Source organism: Periophthalmus magnuspinnatus, chromosome 16 (genome assembly GCF_009829125.3).
Source record: "Periophthalmus magnuspinnatus isolate fPerMag1 chromosome 16, fPerMag1.2.pri, whole genome shotgun sequence".
NCBI classification, from domain to species: Eukaryota; Metazoa; Chordata; class Actinopteri; order Gobiiformes; family Gobiidae; genus Periophthalmus; species Periophthalmus magnuspinnatus.
In genome coordinates this window covers 8,655,399-8,676,705 of record NC_047141.1, presented here as the reverse complement: position 1 = coordinate 8,676,705, position 21,307 = coordinate 8,655,399, and the positions used below count along the sequence as shown (strand labels likewise).

Here is a 21,307-nt window from a genome sequence, read left to right as displayed (position 1 = left end):
AGTTATCTGATTAGCTGTGCTTGGGTGGTCCACCCTAGTTTCACTTTGCCATCTGACAATGCGCCAAAGGGTTTGTGAGAGCTATAGACGAGTTGGACAGATTTAAATACACACTAACACGGCCTTGCCCTATTTGAAAATCAGGTAGCTTTAAGTTATGTTTGTTTTTTCTTTAGTTTTTTCCACATGAGATTAGTTAATAAAAAACATTAATTATTATATATTTTATTCTGTGATATTTATTCTGTGATTTTTTTCTATGATATTGATATTTAATTACAATTTTCTCAAACTTTATTTTTGATAACTTTATTTCTTCCTCTTGGGGCTGATTCTGATGATCACATCCCACTAAATGTTGCCCAAAGTATTAAGTAGAAAAACACAATACGTTGTGGCTGGCTACATTAAAAAGAGCAGTGATGATGAATTGCACTTATATATAATAGTAAAGTTTCAATTTTATTTTGGCTCACCAGGACAAACAGCTGTGTCAACCTCTGTGTCTTGTTACTTTTTGGTTTGTATAACTAATATTTAAAGCGGACATATTGCTTTTGCGTCTGCTATACAGTTATAATCTGTGACACCTGTGGATCATTACGTTATAATTTGCACATTTTAAACGGCAATATTCATCTAAAACAACTTCATAAAAGAAAATGTCTACTAGCTTCTGGTTGAATGCTGCAGTACTGATTTCTGCCTGCCCCTTTACTTCACTTTACAGTAACCGTCAGGTCACGTAAACGTCAAAGCAGATCGCGCTAGTGAGCACTGGACTTTTTTTTTTCATTCATGCAAAAATTGCTACGTGACGCTGAATCCTACTTGTATCACTGTTTAAAAAAAGGAAAACAAAATACAAAGAAGGACATTTATGGTGGGTAGGGAAAAACATGAATTTTTGAAGAAGCAATGGCGTCTTGAATGGAGAAGGATTTTGATCACCTAGACATAAAAACTCTCAAAATTTGATTTTGCATAGTACGACCCCTTTATATCTGATCTGGGCGATGCTGCTTCAATATTCCAAAACTGCAGATGAAAGCAAAGCGGGCTCGTTTCTTCTCATGCGTGAGCTCAGACATGTTATAAAGAGACTGGCTGCCCTGCTCATTGAAATGTTTCCATATTAGCGTTAAAGGGCCTAATAATGATCACGCACACACTGGCTGCGTTTAAAAGCAGAGAGCGGGGGAAGCCACATCAGAGCGGGCCCTGCTAAAGCATATTACACACAAGTGGGCAGCGGAAAGGTAGAAGCGATTGGTTCTAAAAATACTCCAACATGAATACTACTAGTTTATAAGGGGTGATAGTAAAGATATCGCATGAAGATATTTTTTCTTTGGAATAGTATTTTTGAGTATCAGCTGATTTTGAAATTGGTCAATACGCAGTTATCGTTCTATCCAATTTTGTGAGTTATAGTAATAAAAAATAGGTGGTGGTGTTCTTCCAGATATAACTGATTTAGCATAGCAAGTAAAGGCTAGATATCCACTTAAAATAATAATGCATCCAACAAAAATAAAAAAATATCTATCTGTATGAAAAAATATTGTAAAAAATGTAAATATATTTGCTGTTTATGAAGAGTGGATTGACGTAAAACGATTAATTAAATATACATTATATTTTAAAAAGGGAATTACAGATTCTCAAAGAAATCATCGGCTTCCTCCAATGTTTTTATACAGAGCGGCTCAAATAATAATATGATATAAATCAAATAAAAGACTTCAACATATATTCTGATCCTATATTTTGTCACACAAAATAAAACCACTGTATTTAATATTTTATTACTGAGGTGAAATGTGAACTGCCGGATGGTGCTGTCATAAGCCTAAATACTGTGTCACAAACGTATCTTTATCTTTATTATGTTTTATTCTTTTTGAGAGTGTAACCAAGAGTTCAGCCATCAAACTGCTGAGCTCTGTCTGTAGTTTCATTATACAATCCTGCAATATCCTGTCCATACTTCACCGCAAAACTGTAAATATGCCATCAGTGGTGGAACGTAACAAAGTAAAAGTAGTTAAGTACTGTATTTAAGTATACATTTTAGGTATCTGTACTTTACTTAAGCACATTTTACTTTTACTTTACTACATTTAAGAGCAGGTATCTGTACTTTCTACTCCACTGCATTTTTGAACAGAACTGAGAAGGTATTTTTTTATTATTGTTTGAGATCTGCTGAAAAGGCCGAGGGTATATTTTTAACATATTCATAATTTGAGCAAACACAAAACTACAAAAACAGCCAGAAAAAAACATTCATTCAATTGTTTCTGTTCAGCAAAATTCAGCACAAATCTTGATCAAAATCACTACATTTGAAGCTTCATTATAGATCTAAAAATCTGTGAACTTACTTCTCCTTTTTACTCTAGCACTCTAGTACATTTAAAAACAAGCACTTTAATACTTTTACTTAAGTAGATTTTTTCATGTGATCTTACTTTTATTTGAATATTTTTGCTCCAATATTTGTACTTTTACTTAAGTAACAAAGTTGAGCACTTCTTCCACCACTGCATCTCATCAAAGTATTATATTTTTTATCAATTTAATTTCAAATGTAAGTTTATTTTATTTTCACTGGGGGTTAGTTGATAAAGACGTTTTTTTTTTTTTTGGGGGGGGGGTTAAATTCATTTTCCTAACGCTATTTTGATAACTCTGCTGCTAATTCCTCGGCTGACCGGCTGCAAGACGGTAACAAAAAAAGTCAGATTCTGTAACTGTCTCACCTTTTGTAGCTCACGGGGCATTTGTGTAGAAAAGTGAACATGCTCTCTCTCTCACAGCGCAGAGCCTTGGTGGGTGCAGGCCTGTGGGCTGTGCAGAGTGAGGTGCAGGACATGAGTGACACACACAGCTGGAGGTCCACCACCTGAGATCACAAACACACACACACGCTCAGTAACACTCTACGCTTCATTTTCAGGAAAGTCCACCCACAGTGTATCCAATCCAAGTGTAAGGATCGTTTTCCAGAGCCAGTGACAAGAAGCAATGCATCATACTGATTATCAAATTTCATACTTATTAAACTATATTTTGTGATCAATAAATTAAATAATTATAGGAATGCAGGTGGCATTTTCACAGATATGACCAATTTAGCACAAAAAGGCCAGATTCTATTGTTTTAATATGATCCCACTTACAAAATAATGTATCCAACAAAAATAAAATATATGTATCATAAAAAGAGCATAACGTTACCCGCTCAGTATCTGCGAGCATTCTTTCAGCAGCAGCGGCAGCAGCTTGTACTGTGTGTGGCCAGGTGCTAGCGGCTAATGTGCTAATGTTCTTCATTACTAAAGTAAACATGGACTCACCTGGGCCCGGTCTGAGCCTGGGAGCAGTGAGAGCGGAGCAGGACTGGGACTACAGTCTGGAGGTTTAGAGTCTGAGCCTGTGCAGCCTGGGACCATGGAAGCATCTGCTAAACTCATTGAGACTCATGTGAATCATTTCCTCTGCAGCCCACGGCATGTGGCACGAAGAGCAGCTATAATTCATGTGCACACACAGGCCTGAAGGAACAGACAAAGGAAAGCAGTGGCACTTTGGGATTATGATTATAAACAAACTCACATTTACTATTAGGGAAGTGTGACACTGTGATGTTTTTATTGTACATGTACAGTCGTCCGTCTGTGTCTTATCTAATCATGTACAGCTTAGAGCCATTTCATGATTAGCTCAGAAAATCTAAATAAGTGTATTTATCATCAATCATACTTTTATTACTTACAGTGTGAGCATTTCTGTAGAAAGGTTAAATTGGCACTGGATAGTTCTGGAGTAAAATGAGAATGATTTTTAGTGTGAGTAGAGTCAAAGAATTCTTTTAAAATTCTTCTGAAAGACAGTGCTGAAAGACTGTCTGCTGCTGGTTTTACTTCATCTCTGGGAGGCATGGGCTAATATTGTGTGTTTCTGTCAATGCAAAAGTAAATGTTATTTTGTGCTGTAGCACTTGTCCAAAACATTCTTGTAAAAAAATATTTTTAATCCCAATGATGTTTAATCCTGGGTAAATAAAGAACTGAATGAAAAGAATGCACATAATTACACCAAGTTCTATTTAATTACAAATGAAAACATTTTAACAGCAGGTTTTAGTGACATAACTTAGTTACAAAGTAAACTTAACCAAACTAGTTATGCAAATAAAGAATATATTATTGTAATTCCCTTTCATTCATACCTTGTACTTGTTTATTGTGTTTGCTCAGCTCCTTAAATGTATAAGAACATGCAGTTCTTTGTAAACATGTATGTTGTGCTCTTAATAATCCTAGAACAGCACATTACATCAATACAACATATCTGTAATATCTACAATACAATACCCATTTAAAAATGTAACTAATATAAACACTGGGAGTTCAACTGCCAAAACTTCTCATTCATATTTGATTATACTTGTTATGCTTTTTCCTGTGAATGATGTGTTTCATTTTAGATTGACTTCAAAATGGCTGATCCTAAGTCACTTTATATTCACACAGCCGGAGCGAGGGGGAGTTTTTACTCACAGTGAATGTTCTCAGTGTGCTATTACTAAGTGTCATCATAAATGTGTACATTGAATTATGGCCCACCTCATAGAATAACGGACTGAAATGTTTTAGATCTGTATACATAAAATAAGTGTTACAGACTTTGTGTAGATGCTGCACACAGTCTAATCATGATGTGTGTTAGATTTATATCTAGAGAGCTGAGTAATGACATATGACATGACAATGACATAATGATATTTTGTACAAAACTTGGTGCATGTGTTATCTTTTTTCTGTCTCTGTTTTTCTGTTTCCATCACATTGGCCATAAGGATCCTATAGAAGACATTTAAAGGGAAACATTTTTTTCTTTGTTCCACAGATACATATCTTTGCTCAGAATGTTATTCCAGTTTTTTCCCTAAGTGCCATGAAAAACACAGCCAGTGCCCCGTCCTGTCTAACTTACAGACAGTTATTTAAAGGGGTCAAATCAGCAGAGAGCCTGTGACCGTGTGAGTTAACCCCTGACACCTCTCCCTCCTGTTGGGTTACCCTGAACCCCGCAGACCCCCGCCCCCTCCTGGAGCAGTCCCACCCGTCCTGGGCTCTCCCTAAAACGAGACAGCACCTCCACAGAAGGTCAGCTCTGCGTCCGGTGTGCAGTGGGCCTCTCCCTGACACTCTTTATGGCACAGATTTATTGTGCTGTGCTTGGTGGAGGCTGATCGCATGTATGTGGTCAGTAGCGCTGCAGACTGGGACCCAGGGCCGGCCCCCCTCTCCTGTTACACCCTATTTATATCCTCCCCGCACCGGGCTGCTCCTCGGAACCCTCCTTATGCCTGCAGAGAGTGCGCTGACATCTGCATAGGGTTGGTGCACGTCTGAGGCTGCCTGGATGCTAGCCTCAATAAGAGCATTCGCGAAAGTTTCTCAAATAACACTTGTTGATCTGGAGGAAGCGTTTGAGAGAGGACTGGGAGAAGGTCTAGCACAGCTGTCTGTTGGGATTCTGCTGGGAGATCTTGGGACTTTTGAGGATTACCAACGGACATCATTTCCAGTGTTTTCTGTGACTTTAGGGATTGAGGATTTTCCAACGTTTATTTACGTCTGTCATCCAGTCATCCATATGGATTTGAGGGTTTGAGGCTCACTCCATTTTAACTCTGCTTACATTTGCTAACTACTGTCCATCCCAGTCAAAGGTTTGCAGTCTGCTTACAATCTGATTGTTTTTTTGTTTTTGTTTTTTGTGTGTTTTGTTTTGTTGTGGAACATTTTATCCGGTTCTGTCTTGTTTTCTATATTTGGTTGGCATTTTCAGGTCAGTTCTACAAAACTTGCATCAATCAAGCATGACTTTCTTAAAGTTTTGTGCTTTGTTGTAATTGGTTTCAGGCTCACCCTGCCCCATCTGAATATCAGTTTTCTTGACCATAACCTGGGAATTGTCCTGGCTTCCAGTCTCAGCCAATTGTACAATCTTCTTCAGCCAGTAGATTAGTAAAGAGGCGGTTTTGTTAAAAAAGTCTCTTTTTGGAAGGAATCTTTGGCCCCGGCCCTTGTCCTGTGTGGAAGGGCGAGAGACTGAGTCATGGACCACACACTCTTCGGGTGCCTGCGGAGCCCCCATGGCCCGGGCCAGGCCTTACACCCAGCCTTCAGCCCATCTTCTCTTGCACTGCACGGCCGTTCGGATCATGTGTCCTATCCTGACCTGGCTTCATCATCTTCTTCGTCCTCCACACCGTCCCCGTCTCCTTGCGTTATCTCCGGGTATCCTCCTGAAGAGGGTCTGTACCATCCACACCACCATCCGCACCGCTCCCACCTCCCCCTGCAGCATCACGCAGCTCCCCAGCACCATCCAGCCCCACCCTGGCACATTTCACACCTGCCCGGGAACAGCAGCGTAGGCCGCCACAGTCTGCACCCTCTGCACCCACAGGACTCCGGCCCCTCTCCCCAGGACATGAGCCATGGTGGGGGGCCTGCCATGTGTGCCAGTCCCCCCAACATGGGCAGCAGCACCCCTGGCCTGGGCAGCGGGACCCCCACAGGGGCTGAGTATCGGCACAGCCTGAGCTCGGTTGAGGCCGACAAGAGAAGCAAGAGGAAGAGTGAGAGTTCAGGTAAGAACGATAAGTTTGTCAGCATCCACTGAGACTAACACTATTAATACATTTTTTAATTAGTATATTTTTAAATGCAGACAGATGTCATCTGTTTTACTTCAGTGCCCCTTTACATTTTGGAGACACAAAAATATTTTATATTTAAATGGTAATTTCAAATTATAGTATTATTTCTAAATTCTATACAGTTCAGAGCAAGCACATTCATACAAACATCTTCTATAAATTGTCTAATGATGTTATAAGAATATTATTAAGTTAGAGAAAATGGAGAAGAAAAACAAAAGTTTCTTGTAAATTCCTGCACAGTTCCATTTTACGAGTGAAGCCGAGGCAGCCTGGGCGTTACTGTGTCAGATTGTAATAGTGTGCACACATCTGACAGTGCTGGGCTGCTGTAAAACCACATCTGCTTCAATGTGACACGTTTCTGAGGCACTAAATGAGCACGCAGTAAATAATACAGGTCACCCACAGGCGACCTCCACAAGGGCCGCCTGCCTCAGACTCAAATGAGCACAGGTGCATTTCCACTTTTACCTGACGTGTGTGTCCCATCTGTGAATGAGATATGATATATACAGATACACACACAGCATATGCTTTAGCTGGATTTTTACTAAATACACAAAGACTATAAAACTTTTAAAATGATAAGTAATACAAACCACAATACTTTTTCAAAGACTCCCGAAACGTTCAGCAAATACACAGTAAACTCGACTATAACTGCGCACTACCCTGACTGCGCTAAAACCAGAAAACTATTTTGTATTACACCAAGCAAATTTATAAGACTTAACAATTAAAAAAATCTAAAAAATGTTTTTTCTTAAATTAGCAAATCACAAAAATTGTGTTTAGTTTCAACCTCTGTAAAAAATCTGCAATATATAATTACAAATTTGGCATTGTACATTTCAGTTTTGTCTTAAGTGTTGTTGGTACTTGATGTTCATTTAAAAACAGTATCCAAGCATCACTGTGATGTCTGCCAGTAATGAAAACTTAATTAGACACTTTGCCAATATCATTCAGGTTGTACATGTTAACACATGTACATCTATCCTTACAAATGCATAAAGTCTCGCCCTTAAGATGCTTGGTCAAACAGCGCAGTAGATCGAGGTCTCCTTTGCTGACCCGCATAGCTTTTCCAACCTGCTCTCAGCACTGTCATCAATCAGGGCATGACAGCGTGCCGGGTCGGGCCGAGGCGTTCCTGACAGCAACCCGATCGGAGGCCGTTTTTCGGGGAAGGCGTGCGCTCCATTTGTGGAAGAGGTGCTTCGGGGGCACGGAAAGGGCACAGCGCGTGGATCACCTGCCCCCGCACACACGCACCGGGAGCATTATTCACCCAGACCACCTTAAGGAGAGCTAACAGGCGAGACCGGGCACGTGCACAGAGAGGGCAGGTGTCATATCGCACATACTGTAACTAATGGATAATGTAGATTCACATGCGGAGGGTCTTAAGGGGGGTTAAAATTCCAAATACCAACTGTTACATCGCAGTGGTATCATGTCTGTAAAGTAAGCGTATAAATCTTTGTAAGATCATCAAGGTATTACTTAGTTCTAATTAATGCTTGAAATAGAATGCTGTAAGTCGTAAAAAAAAGTATGAGTTTACCTTTGATCTTTCAATTTATATCCTGAATACCAACTGTACGCTTAAATTGCACTGGTATCACGTTTATATAGAAGGCTTATAGGTCTTTTTAGTCCGCTAGGTTATAAGTTTTGAAAAATATATTTGAGTTTCGAACTGTTTTGTGAAATATAATTCTATCTCTAAGTTAGACATTGACTAGTTTGGTTTTTTGGTTTGTTTTTTTTCATGGCTGAAGCAATTTTTCAGTATTCAGAGCAGTTGATGGACGATAACCTATGACAATATTTTGACGCGAAACGTATCTGGATCATTTTTTCCCAGATTACCCGATTTGATTTTACTACAAACTTTGTTATAATCTACAATGCTCTACTTATTATTTTCAGATATCCGTAACCCTATTTCACTACAAAATTAACACCAGTGTAGTCATATTTTGCAAAAGTCCATCTTCGCACTGCGTTTAAATACATTTTCATTTGATCAAAACTACTACAAGGTACAACAAAAACGCAACAGCATCAGCCTAATACTGTGAGCAAATAAAAGCAGCGTCCCCTCTGCCACATTGTGTACAGATGAGATTACCAGAGCACAGACTGTACCGCGCAGAAGACCACGCTTTTCCTGATTAATAGCACTAGAAGAATGCCCACGTTTCAGCACGCAGAACGCTTCCACAGCTTTGTTCTCGTCCCCCCTTTCATCTTCACGGCTGATTCCAAACAACACAGTGTATTTCCTCTGCCTCCCAGTCAAACGCATTGGAAAATTATACCGCGAGCTTCCAAACCCCACTTCCTCCATAACAAAGTGCCGTGCATTCTCGGACCTCTCGCACCAATCAAGCTAACAGTGCAACGCGCCCAATCAGCTGTCTAAATATCACACCCCAGCCCCATCGCATGAGATACAGGCACGCTCAGGTTTCACCATCTGGACGCCTGCTAACGTCGTAGATACACTTACTCACAAAACTTGTATTCCAATTTCCTAATTTTGACCTCGAGCTAAATATGAACCGTGTTAACTTTGAGGCAAACCCCAGCTGAGAAGCCAAGGAAACGCTAACTAATGATTTTAGTTGAAACCACTCTAGTTATTTGTGAACATGTACGTTTGCGTTGGGTATTTTGGTAAAGTAGTGCAGCTGTCAAAATATTTCTCATAAGTTTATGCTAATAAAATTGAGGCGACAGTAGCTCAGTTGGGGTTCGCGCACTGATCGAAAGTTTGGCAGTTTGAATCCCGCTCTCGAGACAAACATCAGCGGTAGAGCGGTTAGAACAACTGATTCAGAGGTTGGTGGTGCGATACCAGCTCCCACAGATGAATGCTGCCGTTGTGTCCTTGGGCAAGACACTTAACCTCTGCGTACACCGGCGTGTGAGTGTGAATGGGTGAATGGTTCCTCGATGTGAAGCGATTTAAATGCCTTGAAGGTAAAAAGCGCTATATAAATGCGACCGTTTACCATTTTAATAGAACTGAAAAAAGTGAAAATGCCGTGGTCACAGGGAAAGTGGACATAAAAGTTCAGTGAGTTAAAAATGTAAGTTGCTTGGTCGCTTGCTTGCTAGAAGTATAACATAAAAAGTATCAAAAAACCAAACTATCCTTCATTTGAGAACCACATGGACTTAATGAAAATTGGTGTATTTCGAACACTAAATATCTGAGACGTTGTAAAAAATATCAAAAGTCCAAATGCACGAGCCACACAGTTCAGTCCCACAGTTGAATGCTTGTGGGTGGATTCTGTGCGATGCAAAGTCTTTAGTGAGAGACTGTTGTTAAAACTTTACTTTGAAACAATAAAAGGGGTTTGAAGTTTTATTTTGCAGACGCCACAGTAAAGAGAAAAAGCCCGGGACCTCTCCCTGGCACACATTAAAATGCTTGAAATAGAATGTTGTATAAGTCTTAACGCATTATAGTCTGACAAAACTGCAATACTTTACGAAACAGATTGGTACAAAACAATAGGTTGAAAATCTGAATTCACCGTTGAAATTTGCCGATCCGAGAGGCGCTTGTGTTAAAATTCACACAATCGCTTCCAATAAGATATTTTTTCTGGCACTGTGTTGATCTCAAGATAGTTTTGTCAAAAGTTGTGAAATCTTAGAAATACTACGACAATCATCTTAACCAGTTTCAACATTTCCAAAATTTCAAATGCATTTACTGGCTGAAAATCTAAATGAATAGGGGATAATTATAACTCATTCAAAATTTATGTTAAATATGATAAGATAAGATATGCCTTTATTAGTACCACAGTGGGGAAATTCCAGTATTGCACCGCACAGTTAAAGAACAGAAGGAAAATGGTACATGCAATAAAACAAGATAATAGATAAATAGTTTAAAATAATTTAAAATATATACTTAAAAATAAACTAAAAATAGACTCTAATATAACATCTTCGTAAAGTGACTTAAGTATTGTACATAGGTATGGATGAATGACACATGTTCAGTGTTAACAGTGTTCATTGTACATTTTTCATGCTGTACTTGATTATTTCTGTCTTAAAATGTGATGCATTCCGAGCCTAATTATTCACCATGATGAGTTTATAAGCTCTTTTCACAATTTTCGGAGACCCGTGTGGAGTGTTGCAGTTAGTGTAAAGCTACCAATAACAAGCATGCTATTACGCACTTCCTAATTATCGGAAAATAAAACGGTTTATGATCAGAGGTAGACAGCACCTATCAGAGTTATTAAAGAGCTGCTTATATATGCACAAAATTTGCTTGAATACATAGAAGAAAATCAGTTACAGACTCTTTAAGACACAGATTGAAAAAAATGGGCGTTAATTCAGTATGTTTTTTTTTTAGCTTACACAATGGGCCACGTCTGGGTGCGTGTGCTTTTCCTAGTATTCTCTCTGTTTTTTGTGGAGAGATGAAAGCAGCAGTGGGACCTAATTGCTGCGGTGCCGTGGCTGTGTCGTAAAGGCTGCGCTCATTTGAAGTGCCGGCCGTGCTCCGGAGCCGCTGGTCGTGTTGCTCTCTTATTCCTCTTTACACCAGCTCTGTGTTTACCAGGGAGCTCAGCTGTACACCGCAGGCCTGACATGTTCCTTTGGAAATTACAGGGAAGCCCTGGAGAGGTCAGAGGGTGAGACGGGCACAGACACCGGCTCAGCGTTTGGCACTCACAATTATGACTGCACAATATATTGAAAAAATACCGATATCGCAATAATAGTTATTGCAAGAAAATTAATATATAAAAAAACAACACGATGTTCTTCATTTTACATAAATGTACAGTTGTTTTTTTTTATAAAATGAACAAAAAGGCAGGTTTTATTCAGGATTTTCTACAGTAGACACAGGTCGGTTCTGTTTTTTTCATAAGTTTTTATTTTGACACATTTGACGGTAATGTGCCAAAAAAGTATATTAAAATATTGCAATAATATCATTAATGCAGTACTAAACACTAATATTCCATCTCACAAGCCGTATTCACAATGGCATACAACCCAGGATTTTGATGTATTTGTTTGTAGAAGCTTAAGATTTACAACTATTTTACCTGCTAAGTGTGAAAGTACTCAATAAAACTAGTATGATGTTAATCATTTGAGCGTGTACTCAACTCCTGTTCAATTCTTAGGAATCAGTGGATACAATAAGATTACTGGATGTATTGCACTGAGCATAACTTTGAGATAACTTTTTCATACTTTTACAAATGATGAACTGCACAGCACTGTTTTTATTCAAGTATAAGCATACTGTATCATGAGTTAAAAAAGGCTGTTTGGAAGACCACAATTTGAAAACCCACAACAGGCTCTGTGCAAAATAGTGCCCGGCAACCTCACTGTTAGCGTCACTACTTCCTGTCCAATTTTTTTCTCTGAGCTTTTTGCGGAGTCATCCTAAAATGAAAAAAATATTTAAAGATAAGGCAGTGGACAGGGAGCTATGGGTGAATGTTACAGACATGATGTTTAAAAACTACACAAATAAAATAATACGCTAATGCTAATTTTGAGGCATAATAAATATTAAAACAACACCACAAACTGGTGTATTCTACATATAAAATAACTCAGTAGTATTTATTTAAATTCAATTGAATTTTAATAGGTTGTACTGATTTAACTCTGATATTTATAATAATGTACAATATCATCCAGTTTTGGCAGATTTGTTCTGATAAAAACTGAACATTTGTTTGATTGTGATTTTGTCCTGTATCAAGTAAAAATTTGACCTATTGTTTTAAAAACTACCTGTACAAAACTATAAATCAGTTTAATTCTGCGATAGGACACAAAATTAGTACAATTCATTTTATAAAACCATTTGTGTCTAAATGTCGCCTTCTTCCTACAAATAGAACTTTTGTAGAGCCTTTTCTCTTACCCCTCATCTTCTCCTGGGCTCCTATAGGGAGTTATTTGGTTTTGTAAAAATACACTCTTAATTAGAAGGGAGATCTTTTCTCCGGGCTGAGGCCAGGAGCTGAGGGTCCCTCCCGGTCCGGAGCGGTAACCCTAGGCCGTAGGTGAAGATAGTTGCTTCTGACGTGTCACTGTTTCACGAGCCTGGCCCCGAGCTGCAGCACTATTTACAGTTTGGCTTGACGCGGGCCGGTTGGATTAACACGCAGGGCACAACAGGACCGCAGAGGAATTAGCATGCAATCACGGCTCCCTCCGAGTGCGCTGTTCAACTGAAGCCCGGCCAGTGCACAGACCACAGAGGAGCTCACAATAGGAAAGTCTGAAGGAGCAAATTAGCCCAGCATGTTTTTGTCGGAACGTTTATGGAAATACCCAAACAAATGGTGTTGCTCTGGGCTGATGGGGTGAAGTGGGGATGACAGGTCTGGACGGCGCTGTAATACAAATCACATATGTTTTAATTGATCATTCTTTTGGATCTGCGCCTCAACGTTATTTATTTGTTGCCTCATTTCAAGTCAAATATTTGATCAAGCTGTACACAGGCAAAGTAAAAAGGAGCGGACACATAAAATATACACTGAAAGCTTCAGAGATGTAATGTAATTTCACAATGTCTTCCAGATTGAAAAGGCATGATCTAACAATTTATGGCACTAGTGGAGAGAAATAATGAACACAAACAAGTTACAGAAATTATAGTGACAAGGCTTTTTATCATGCGTATCCACAAATCTTATGCATAGATCTTACTTCATTCAATTTAATTAAAACGATCAGCAGATTTAACAATTATTTTATACTAGATGTCCTTCCAAATTAATCTCTTCTGTGATCCCTATGCCTTGTAAGTAGATTATACACATGGCTAAACTAGCAAAACTTGGACATATTACATTTCAAATAGTCATCTACTTTTGTACCACTGATTAGAAGCAATTCAATTTTGGAACAATCACTGAACAATCAATATGAAATTGTATTATAATGCCTTAAAGGCTCTGCACCTGATTTTTACATTCTAAAAAATGTGAAAAACAGAAGTTTGCAGTGGTCCAAAGTTATTCCTCACTTAGCTTATGTATTGCGAGACCAGGGTTTTGCCGTCACAATAAAGCTAACAACAACTACGATTCTAACATGCACTTCCTGCTACGACAATAAAAAGCTCCATAATTAGAGACAGCACGCAGAGAACATATTTTAACCTCACAAGCTGCTTATTTAAAATATCTGCACTGGGACAAATTTTGCTCAAGTACATGGGGAAAAAAGATTAAAGAAATTTCCCTCAAAATGTAATGAAATTGAGAATCAGCTGGTTTCCTGGAGAACTGAGGGCAGATAAAGTCCTTATTGGCAGTAAAGAGAGCCTGTTTAATGTGCATGTGTTAGTCCCACATGTGTGCAGCAGGCGCGAGTCCTTCCAGCCACTTAAAGTCTTCATAAACAATATCCCAACTATAAAGTGTGATGGACAGTTCTCATTGTTCCTCTCACACCAAGCTGCACCTGCCGCACAGCGCTCATTTCATTAGTAATTTTGTAGCTTATAAATCTGCTGAGAGTGGAACTGTCTTTAAAGGGCCCTTACACATTGTTACACATTGTTTAATATAAGTTATAATGTTGTTTCCTCATCAAAAAACATACCTGGAGTTGTGATTTGTTTCATTCACACATGTTTAAAACACAAACCCTGCATGTTTAGACTGAGTTCGTCACTGTGATGTGGTGATACAGGAAGTGCTCCACTGTGTTTTAAACTCCATACATCTTCATTAGAATCATTTGGATAATTTCAGCCCTGGAATTGCCAAACTTTGAAGATACAGTTATTGTTTTAGCCCTGTTGAAACCTCTGTACCTCTGTGTAATCATCCAGTGTTAAACAAGCGTGTGAATAAAACAAAACACAACTCCAGGTATGTTTCTGAGGAGGTAACAGGATTATAACATGGGTAAAAGCTCATGAGTCAATTTTGTGTGATTTAAGGCCCTTAAAAAAACGTGTGGTGTTTGGTTTCAGAGTCTCAGGACGGGAATTACAAGTCAGATGTGAGCAGTAAGCCCAGGAAGGAGCGCACAGCCTTCACCAAGGAGCAGATCCGGGAGCTGGAGGCCGAGTTCGCCCACCACAACTACCTGACCAGGCTAAGGCGTTACGAGATCGCCGTCAACTTAGACCTTACTGAGAGACAGGTTAGTCCAGATGTTTGCTATGTTTGTAGCCCATTTGTATTGTATTAAATAGACTTGTCACAAAAACATATCGACTTATCGTTTGACTTTTTGGAGTTTTTGGACTATTTATCGTACTTTTTCTTTGTATTTGTGGGGAACTTTTTCAAATTTTTCCATACTACCATAAGATTTGAGATGAAGAGGGTTGAATAAATAGCTTCTATGACTCATTATTGAAACAAACCAGTATCTAAAGTAATCAAGTATTTCATTCTATTTATTTATTGCATTTCGTGTTTTTTAACAATATATTATAATTTATTTATTTATTTTTTTTCATTTTTGGGGGGAATAATTCTTCTACTTTAGGGTTTTAGTATTAGTTGCATAAATACTTTCAATATTATCGTTTATCATCTATATTTTCTTCAGCAATATATCCCACTACAAAATTTGACAGGCCTAGTATGAAGTCCTTTATTTGTTTTCTGTCCTGTGTAATACATTGCTGAAATTTTAATACAAAATAATCTGTTTGGAGCGGTTGCAAGAATGAAATGTTGCTACATTAAGGGAACACAAAGGATACAGTTCAGTCTAAGATCTCATAATAGATTGGCCAACTCTTGTTATTTTATCTATTTATGCCAGTCAAAAATAATCTGAATTTGTTGCCAGATTAAATCATTTTCATGTGCTGAAGAAAAATGTGGATGAAAATATGACTGCCAGACAGGTTGGACTCATTTTACCCACAGACTGATGATTAAGCTGTTGGCACTTACTAACCCAGTGAAAATGTATATATATAAGAGCTAAAAATATGTCCTAGTTTTGCTTATATATGGAAAGCCCAATTGTGATTTAATTGGTGTAAAATTATAAATTATATTTACAACAGGTAGGCTTATTATCCCTCAAAATTATGTAATATGTTTGATATCACACTTTAAAGTGTATAAATCAAAATCAGGCATGCATATATATATATATATATATATATATATATATATATATATATATATAAATACAGCAAAGCATAGATTAAAAATAAAATCACTGAATAAAACTAAAAAGGGACAGTGAACAACAAGAGAATTCATCAAATTATATCTTTTCAGCTGTGATTACACTTTTGTGCAGTTATATAAATCTATAAATGGTTGCCAAGTTGAATAAAATGTTCTCAAATTTCCTTTGAGTAAGTACCTTAGTCTTTCTAATTGTAGATGTTTCATAACGTCTTTCATTAAGATCGAATGAGGTGTTTTTTGTTTCCAGTTGAGTGAAATTAATCTGTGTACTAAAAGCTTCACAAAAAGTACCAAAATTGATGCTGACTTCACTCCAAAGGGAGAAAGTATTGGATCTGGCTTAAGTGTTTTTTGTTTGTTTTTTTTTAAGAATTTTGGACAAAATATCAAATATGCTTTTCCAACAAAATACAATACTAGAACAGATCCAAAACATGTGTGCGAGTGAGGCCAGCTGCTGTTTACAACTGTCACATGAAGGATTAACAAAAGGAAACATTCTGAGTTTTGATAGATGCGGTCTATGCAGCACTAAGCACGTCTTTGTTACTAACTATGACTCATAATCTTGAATCATCAAGTTTGGCCTTTTGAGGTCTCTGGCATTTTATAATTTGCCATGTTTTACAAATGTGATCACCTCTTCTATGTAGCTAATATCAGAGTTTGACAAACACAGTGCCTTCATTTTCTAAATTCCAGAAACAGAATTCCAAAGTTGGCATGTGTAAAGTGAATGCCATGTTGTGATAAAAGACGAAGAATACGGACAGCTGAAGGGGTTCACCACCGGCTACTGTATTTTTCTAACTTTCCGTAAGAGGGCTATTGTGCTCCAGATGTGCTGGTGTGACGAGACTATCATATTCCAGATGTTCTTGTCTATTCTTTCACGCTGGCCCCAGTCAAGACTAGGAAAGGGCCTGAAGGAGTTAGTGTCTAGCAAGTCACTTCCTCTGTTCTAACTACGGTCAAAAATTGGTCTCGGAGCGTGGGCCGCTGGCAGTCACAGCAGCCCATGAAATAAATAACAGAAGACAAACGGCCGGGGAAGGAAGCCTGTACAGCCTGTTGTTCTCTGACACCCCCTTTGGAAGTTGTAAGTCTCACTAAGCCGAAAAAGCAGTTTGGCTTGTCAGGATAAAGGGTGGCTATATAACAGATGGGTCACTGATATTGAAAGTGGATGTTCATGCAATACTCAGGTTGTTCAAACTAGCATTGTTATTTCTGAGCATAACAAATCAAACTAAAAATAATAACTGCTTGCTTGAAGGTTAACATGGATCTTAATGAAAGTGGCCAAAAGATCAGAATGGTGAAGATGGACAGACTTATGTAGGAGCGCTTCACAATATTTCATGGTACTTGCTGTGATGTCATCTGAAACCCAGCAGTTATGATCTATATACATGATTGTGGGTAGTAGAAATACATAAATGCAGTTGAATTGAATAAAGCATCTTCATTTTAAAGGACTAAAGTGCAAATCCTATGAATTATATATGAATACGTGCTGTCTGATTTACGATTAAATACTTTTGCTTTATCTGTATATTTCAGTGTGATTATAGCCTGACAAAGAAATGTTATGGTGGTTCTAAATTATCGCTGTATCTAAATATCAGAGCTTCTGTTTTAATGTCCAGTTGGCAGTGATGCTTTATAAAGCATTAGCGCAGGCCTTCCGTTTCCCTGTGCATGTTGCCAGTGGAAAAGTGTAAGTGTTATTGGAGCTGTTATTGATGTCAGAGAGCTGTGACTGTAAGCAGAGGTCCTGTGCGTGTGAGGGTCCGGTTGACTGCTCGCTGTGGCCCCTCGCGCTCTCACAAACGGCCCCCAGGCTCCAGAGGAATCCAAAGTGATACACCGCACGACCGAAGACAAACATTTGTGCAGTCAGCGAACCTCCTGACTAGGGCTGTTAGTTTTAGACTTAATCGACAAAAATTCGTATTAGTTAACTGATCATTTTAGTTACATTATGAGGATTTATATGGAAAAACAGCATAAAGCAGAAGTGAGTACGTTAGCTGAAGATTTGGTATTTATATGTAAAAGGCAGATTAAACTCTTGTCTTTATAAAAATGCTAATAAAATTACAGTGCATTTTTTCTGCATAAATTGTTGTTTTTGCATGAACTCCCTTGCTGGTGTAGTCCGCGGTTTGGCCCAGATGCACAGAGATGTAATAGTTTTGAGAGCTTTTGTCACGCTGCCTTTTTAGTTGACTTATCTATCTGCACCATGTGTGTTTAACAAGGCTGTGTGATTCTGGAAAAATATCGTATTGCGATTTTTCTGACAAGAATTACAATTATGATTCAGTTTGCGATTTATGCTTGGATGGCAGGATTCTTTTCAAAGTTCACATTTTAAAGATGTTCATGAGCCTTTAACATTTGAGAGAAGAATGAAATCTGAGCTAATAATCTAATGCAATTCAGAACAAGCACACAGAGGTTTGAACTACAGACAGCGATAAGAGAGAATATTTTTTGTTAGCAGATTCAAATAGTAATCTACCTAGTCTTTATTCAACCAATTCTTTAATTGACTACAGCCCTATTCCTGACTATGTGACCCCTGCGAAAGACCCCAAAAATAACCCCCCCCCCCCTTGCGCCCCCCGGCCCTGCTACCTGATGTTGCATCCGTTTTAGGCAACAGCTTAATCATCAGTCTTTGGGATGTAAATATGGCTGGAGCTGTGGAGTCAGGGAAAACGGAGGTGGGGGCTGAACCGGAGCTGTCAGACCTGTGTCATCTTTGTGGTATGTCTTCATTTTTAGGAAACAGGAGAAAGAGCACCAGCAGAACGGAGATGTTCTTCAAGATGTAGTTGCACATAAAAAATATATATATAATAATAAAAAAGAGGTCTGTGAAAAGAACTATCAGGAAAATTTGAATTAACAATAAAGCAAATTGTACTTAATAATAATAAAACAGGTACTGAAATTGACTATTATTACTAAATCTTGGTTCAGTAAGATCACGTAAATTATACAAAACATTTAACATTACTTTATATTTGACATGTTTAAGTTAAAGTGAGACACAACTAATTTTCTTTTTTTGTATTTTCTAATCAGTTTGCTCCCTCAACATATAAACTTTCATGTGAAGATGACAAAACTCTTCAATCTGTGCCTGTGTTTTATTATTTATTGTAGTCAAATTGCATGTATGGATTTATATGGGATATTGTAACTTCAAAGGTTGTTTTCTCAAAATGCATTTTTCTCCCATAGGTTCACCCCTTAAAGTAGTACCTACATACACCAAACTTTACTTTTTTGGAATTCAAAATATTGTAACAGATCATACAAAAAGATTTGTTGTCTAATTCTAAGCCAACTGGTATCTCTAAATTTAAAATAGTTTCCCATTCACCTGTAGTGTCTTAAAGAGGGGTATAATGCAAAAATACTTTTTGGAGCTTCCTACCATGTTATAATGTTGTTCCCTCATCAAAACCATGTCTGAAGAGCATTTATATATCATCCATACATATTTGAGTACTTTTGCGATCTCTCCTGGGCTCTATTCTAACCCTCCTTACAGTTAGCTGTATGATTCTGTCCAAAGTTCAGCCCACAAGCCTTCGTCACTCATGCTCCTGCACTGTAATTTTCCATAAATGTACAGAAGCATGATACAAAACAATACACTACAACTTCACAAACCTGATACGATGTGCAGTAGTTTCATTATCCCTGTTGTGTTGTGATAGAGCTCTGAAGGGAGCGGTAACTTTGTGCAAAGAGCAAAAGGAGGGGGACTCGGAGAGTCAAAAATGAAACTGAAACTTAGTCAACTTGATATGTTGTTTTGGGCTAATATAGCATTTTCAAAACAAGAAAAGGTAACATGTTGATATAAATATGGTATGTGTTAACAGTTAATACAATATAGAAGTTTAAAACCCTCTTTAAAGAGCTTTTCCAAATGTTTTTCAGATGCTACATATGTGATATTACTAGCGGTTTTAATGGAAACATTGATGACAGTGATTGTTTCTTACTTCCTGCAGGTCAAAGTGTGGTTCCAAAACAGGCGGATGAAGTGGAAGCGAGTGAAAGGAGGACAGCAGGGGGCAGCAGCTCGGGAGAAAGAACTGGTGAATGTGAAGAAGGGAACGTTACTGCCGTCAGAGTTTTCCGGGATCGCAGCGCTGCACCACTCCACGGACTCCCTAGCCAACGAGGACAGTCACGACAGCGACCAAAGTTCTGAGCACGCTCATTTATGATCAGCCTGCACACAGATTAAGACTCGAAACCCGGAAGGATGCCCATTTCCTGCTTTGCCATCGTCCCACAGCGATGCTAAATAAATGTAAAAAGTGCAGTGGCGCAAAGGCATTGCGTAGATATACAGCAGTGATGTGAAGTCGTGTTAATGATGAATGATGACTGACTGTAAACAGGAGTGGACTATGGAATTAGCAGTTACAGCTCAAAGACCAGTTGATCTGAAAATGTGTTTGTAAAATGTAATTTCCTTTAGATTTATTGGTTACATGTTTAGCTCCGATTTGCCGCTGACTAAAGCAGTGCAGATTAACATGGTGCACTGATACTTGAGTGCTGCCATTAATTGCTTGCAACAGCTGACATAGAAACCACGATGAATCATACTTCTGAACTCTGACCTTTTTCCGAATATGGGAACTAGAAGGCCAACAACTGCCAGAATTAGAGCCTCCAAACTTTTCTGCTCTGCACAATGGACAATTTCATGTATTATTTGTCCACTCCTTTTTACACCCAATATTAGAATCACAGAAGTATTGCTAACATTCCATGTTGTGTGAGTGAGGGAGTCTAAAGCTTTGCACTGTTCACTCAATTTGATTCTACTGTATGCAATGGACTTATTGATCAAATCAAGTGTCAGGAAATTAAGTTAGCTTAGCTAATGTAAATGACATGTAAATAATGTTATGTTTATGATTTTATACCCACTGTAGTCAGCGCATTGTACATCCACTGACAAGGATTTAGTCTATACTTTTAAAGAAGACATCTTATGCTTTGGTCTGGAATATAACTATTGATCATTATTTCATATGTTGAATATTTAAATTGCAATATTGATCTAACACTACTTTGTAAAAGAAACAAGTCTGCTCTGTCTGATGCTATGACTCAGTTCATAGTAATTACTTCAAGTAATTACTAGAATACTATAACTCCAAATACAACTTTAAGTGGATAATTGAGAAGACCAATTATAACATAGTTACATTTTGCACAATATGTCTCCTTTAAGGTGAAAACATTTTGTAATAGATCCTCATCACTTTTACCTGTGTTTTGCAGGTATTGTTTGAATAAAAGTCCACAGTGGAGT

General features: G+C 38.2%; 1 protein-coding gene across 1 annotated transcript; it reads left to right on the top strand.

The window, feature by feature from the left end:
• Positions 1-5,187: 5,187 nt before the first annotated feature.
• meox2a (mesenchyme homeobox 2a) lies at positions 5,188-21,306 on the top strand. Its single transcript, XM_033981237.2, has 3 exons — positions 5,188-6,673; positions 14,760-14,932; positions 19,986-21,306. Exons 1-3 carry the CDS (start codon positions 6,136-6,138, stop codon positions 20,202-20,204), a joined length of 930 nt encoding a protein of 309 aa, XP_033837128.1. The 5' UTR covers positions 5,188-6,135; the 3' UTR covers positions 20,205-21,306.
• Position 21,307: the final 1 nt, after the last annotated feature.

Coding starts and splice junctions, on each gene's coding strand:
- meox2a (XM_033981237.2), top strand. CDS start 6,136: ATGGACCACACACTCTTCGGGTGCCTGCGGAGCCCCCATGGCCCGGGC. Junction 6,674..14,759: donor GAGGAAGAGTGAGAGTTCAG/GTAAGAACGATA, acceptor GTTTGGTTTCAG/AGTCTCAGGACGGGAATTAC. Junction 14,933..19,985: donor TAGACCTTACTGAGAGACAG/GTTAGTCCAGAT, acceptor TACTTCCTGCAG/GTCAAAGTGTGGTTCCAAAA.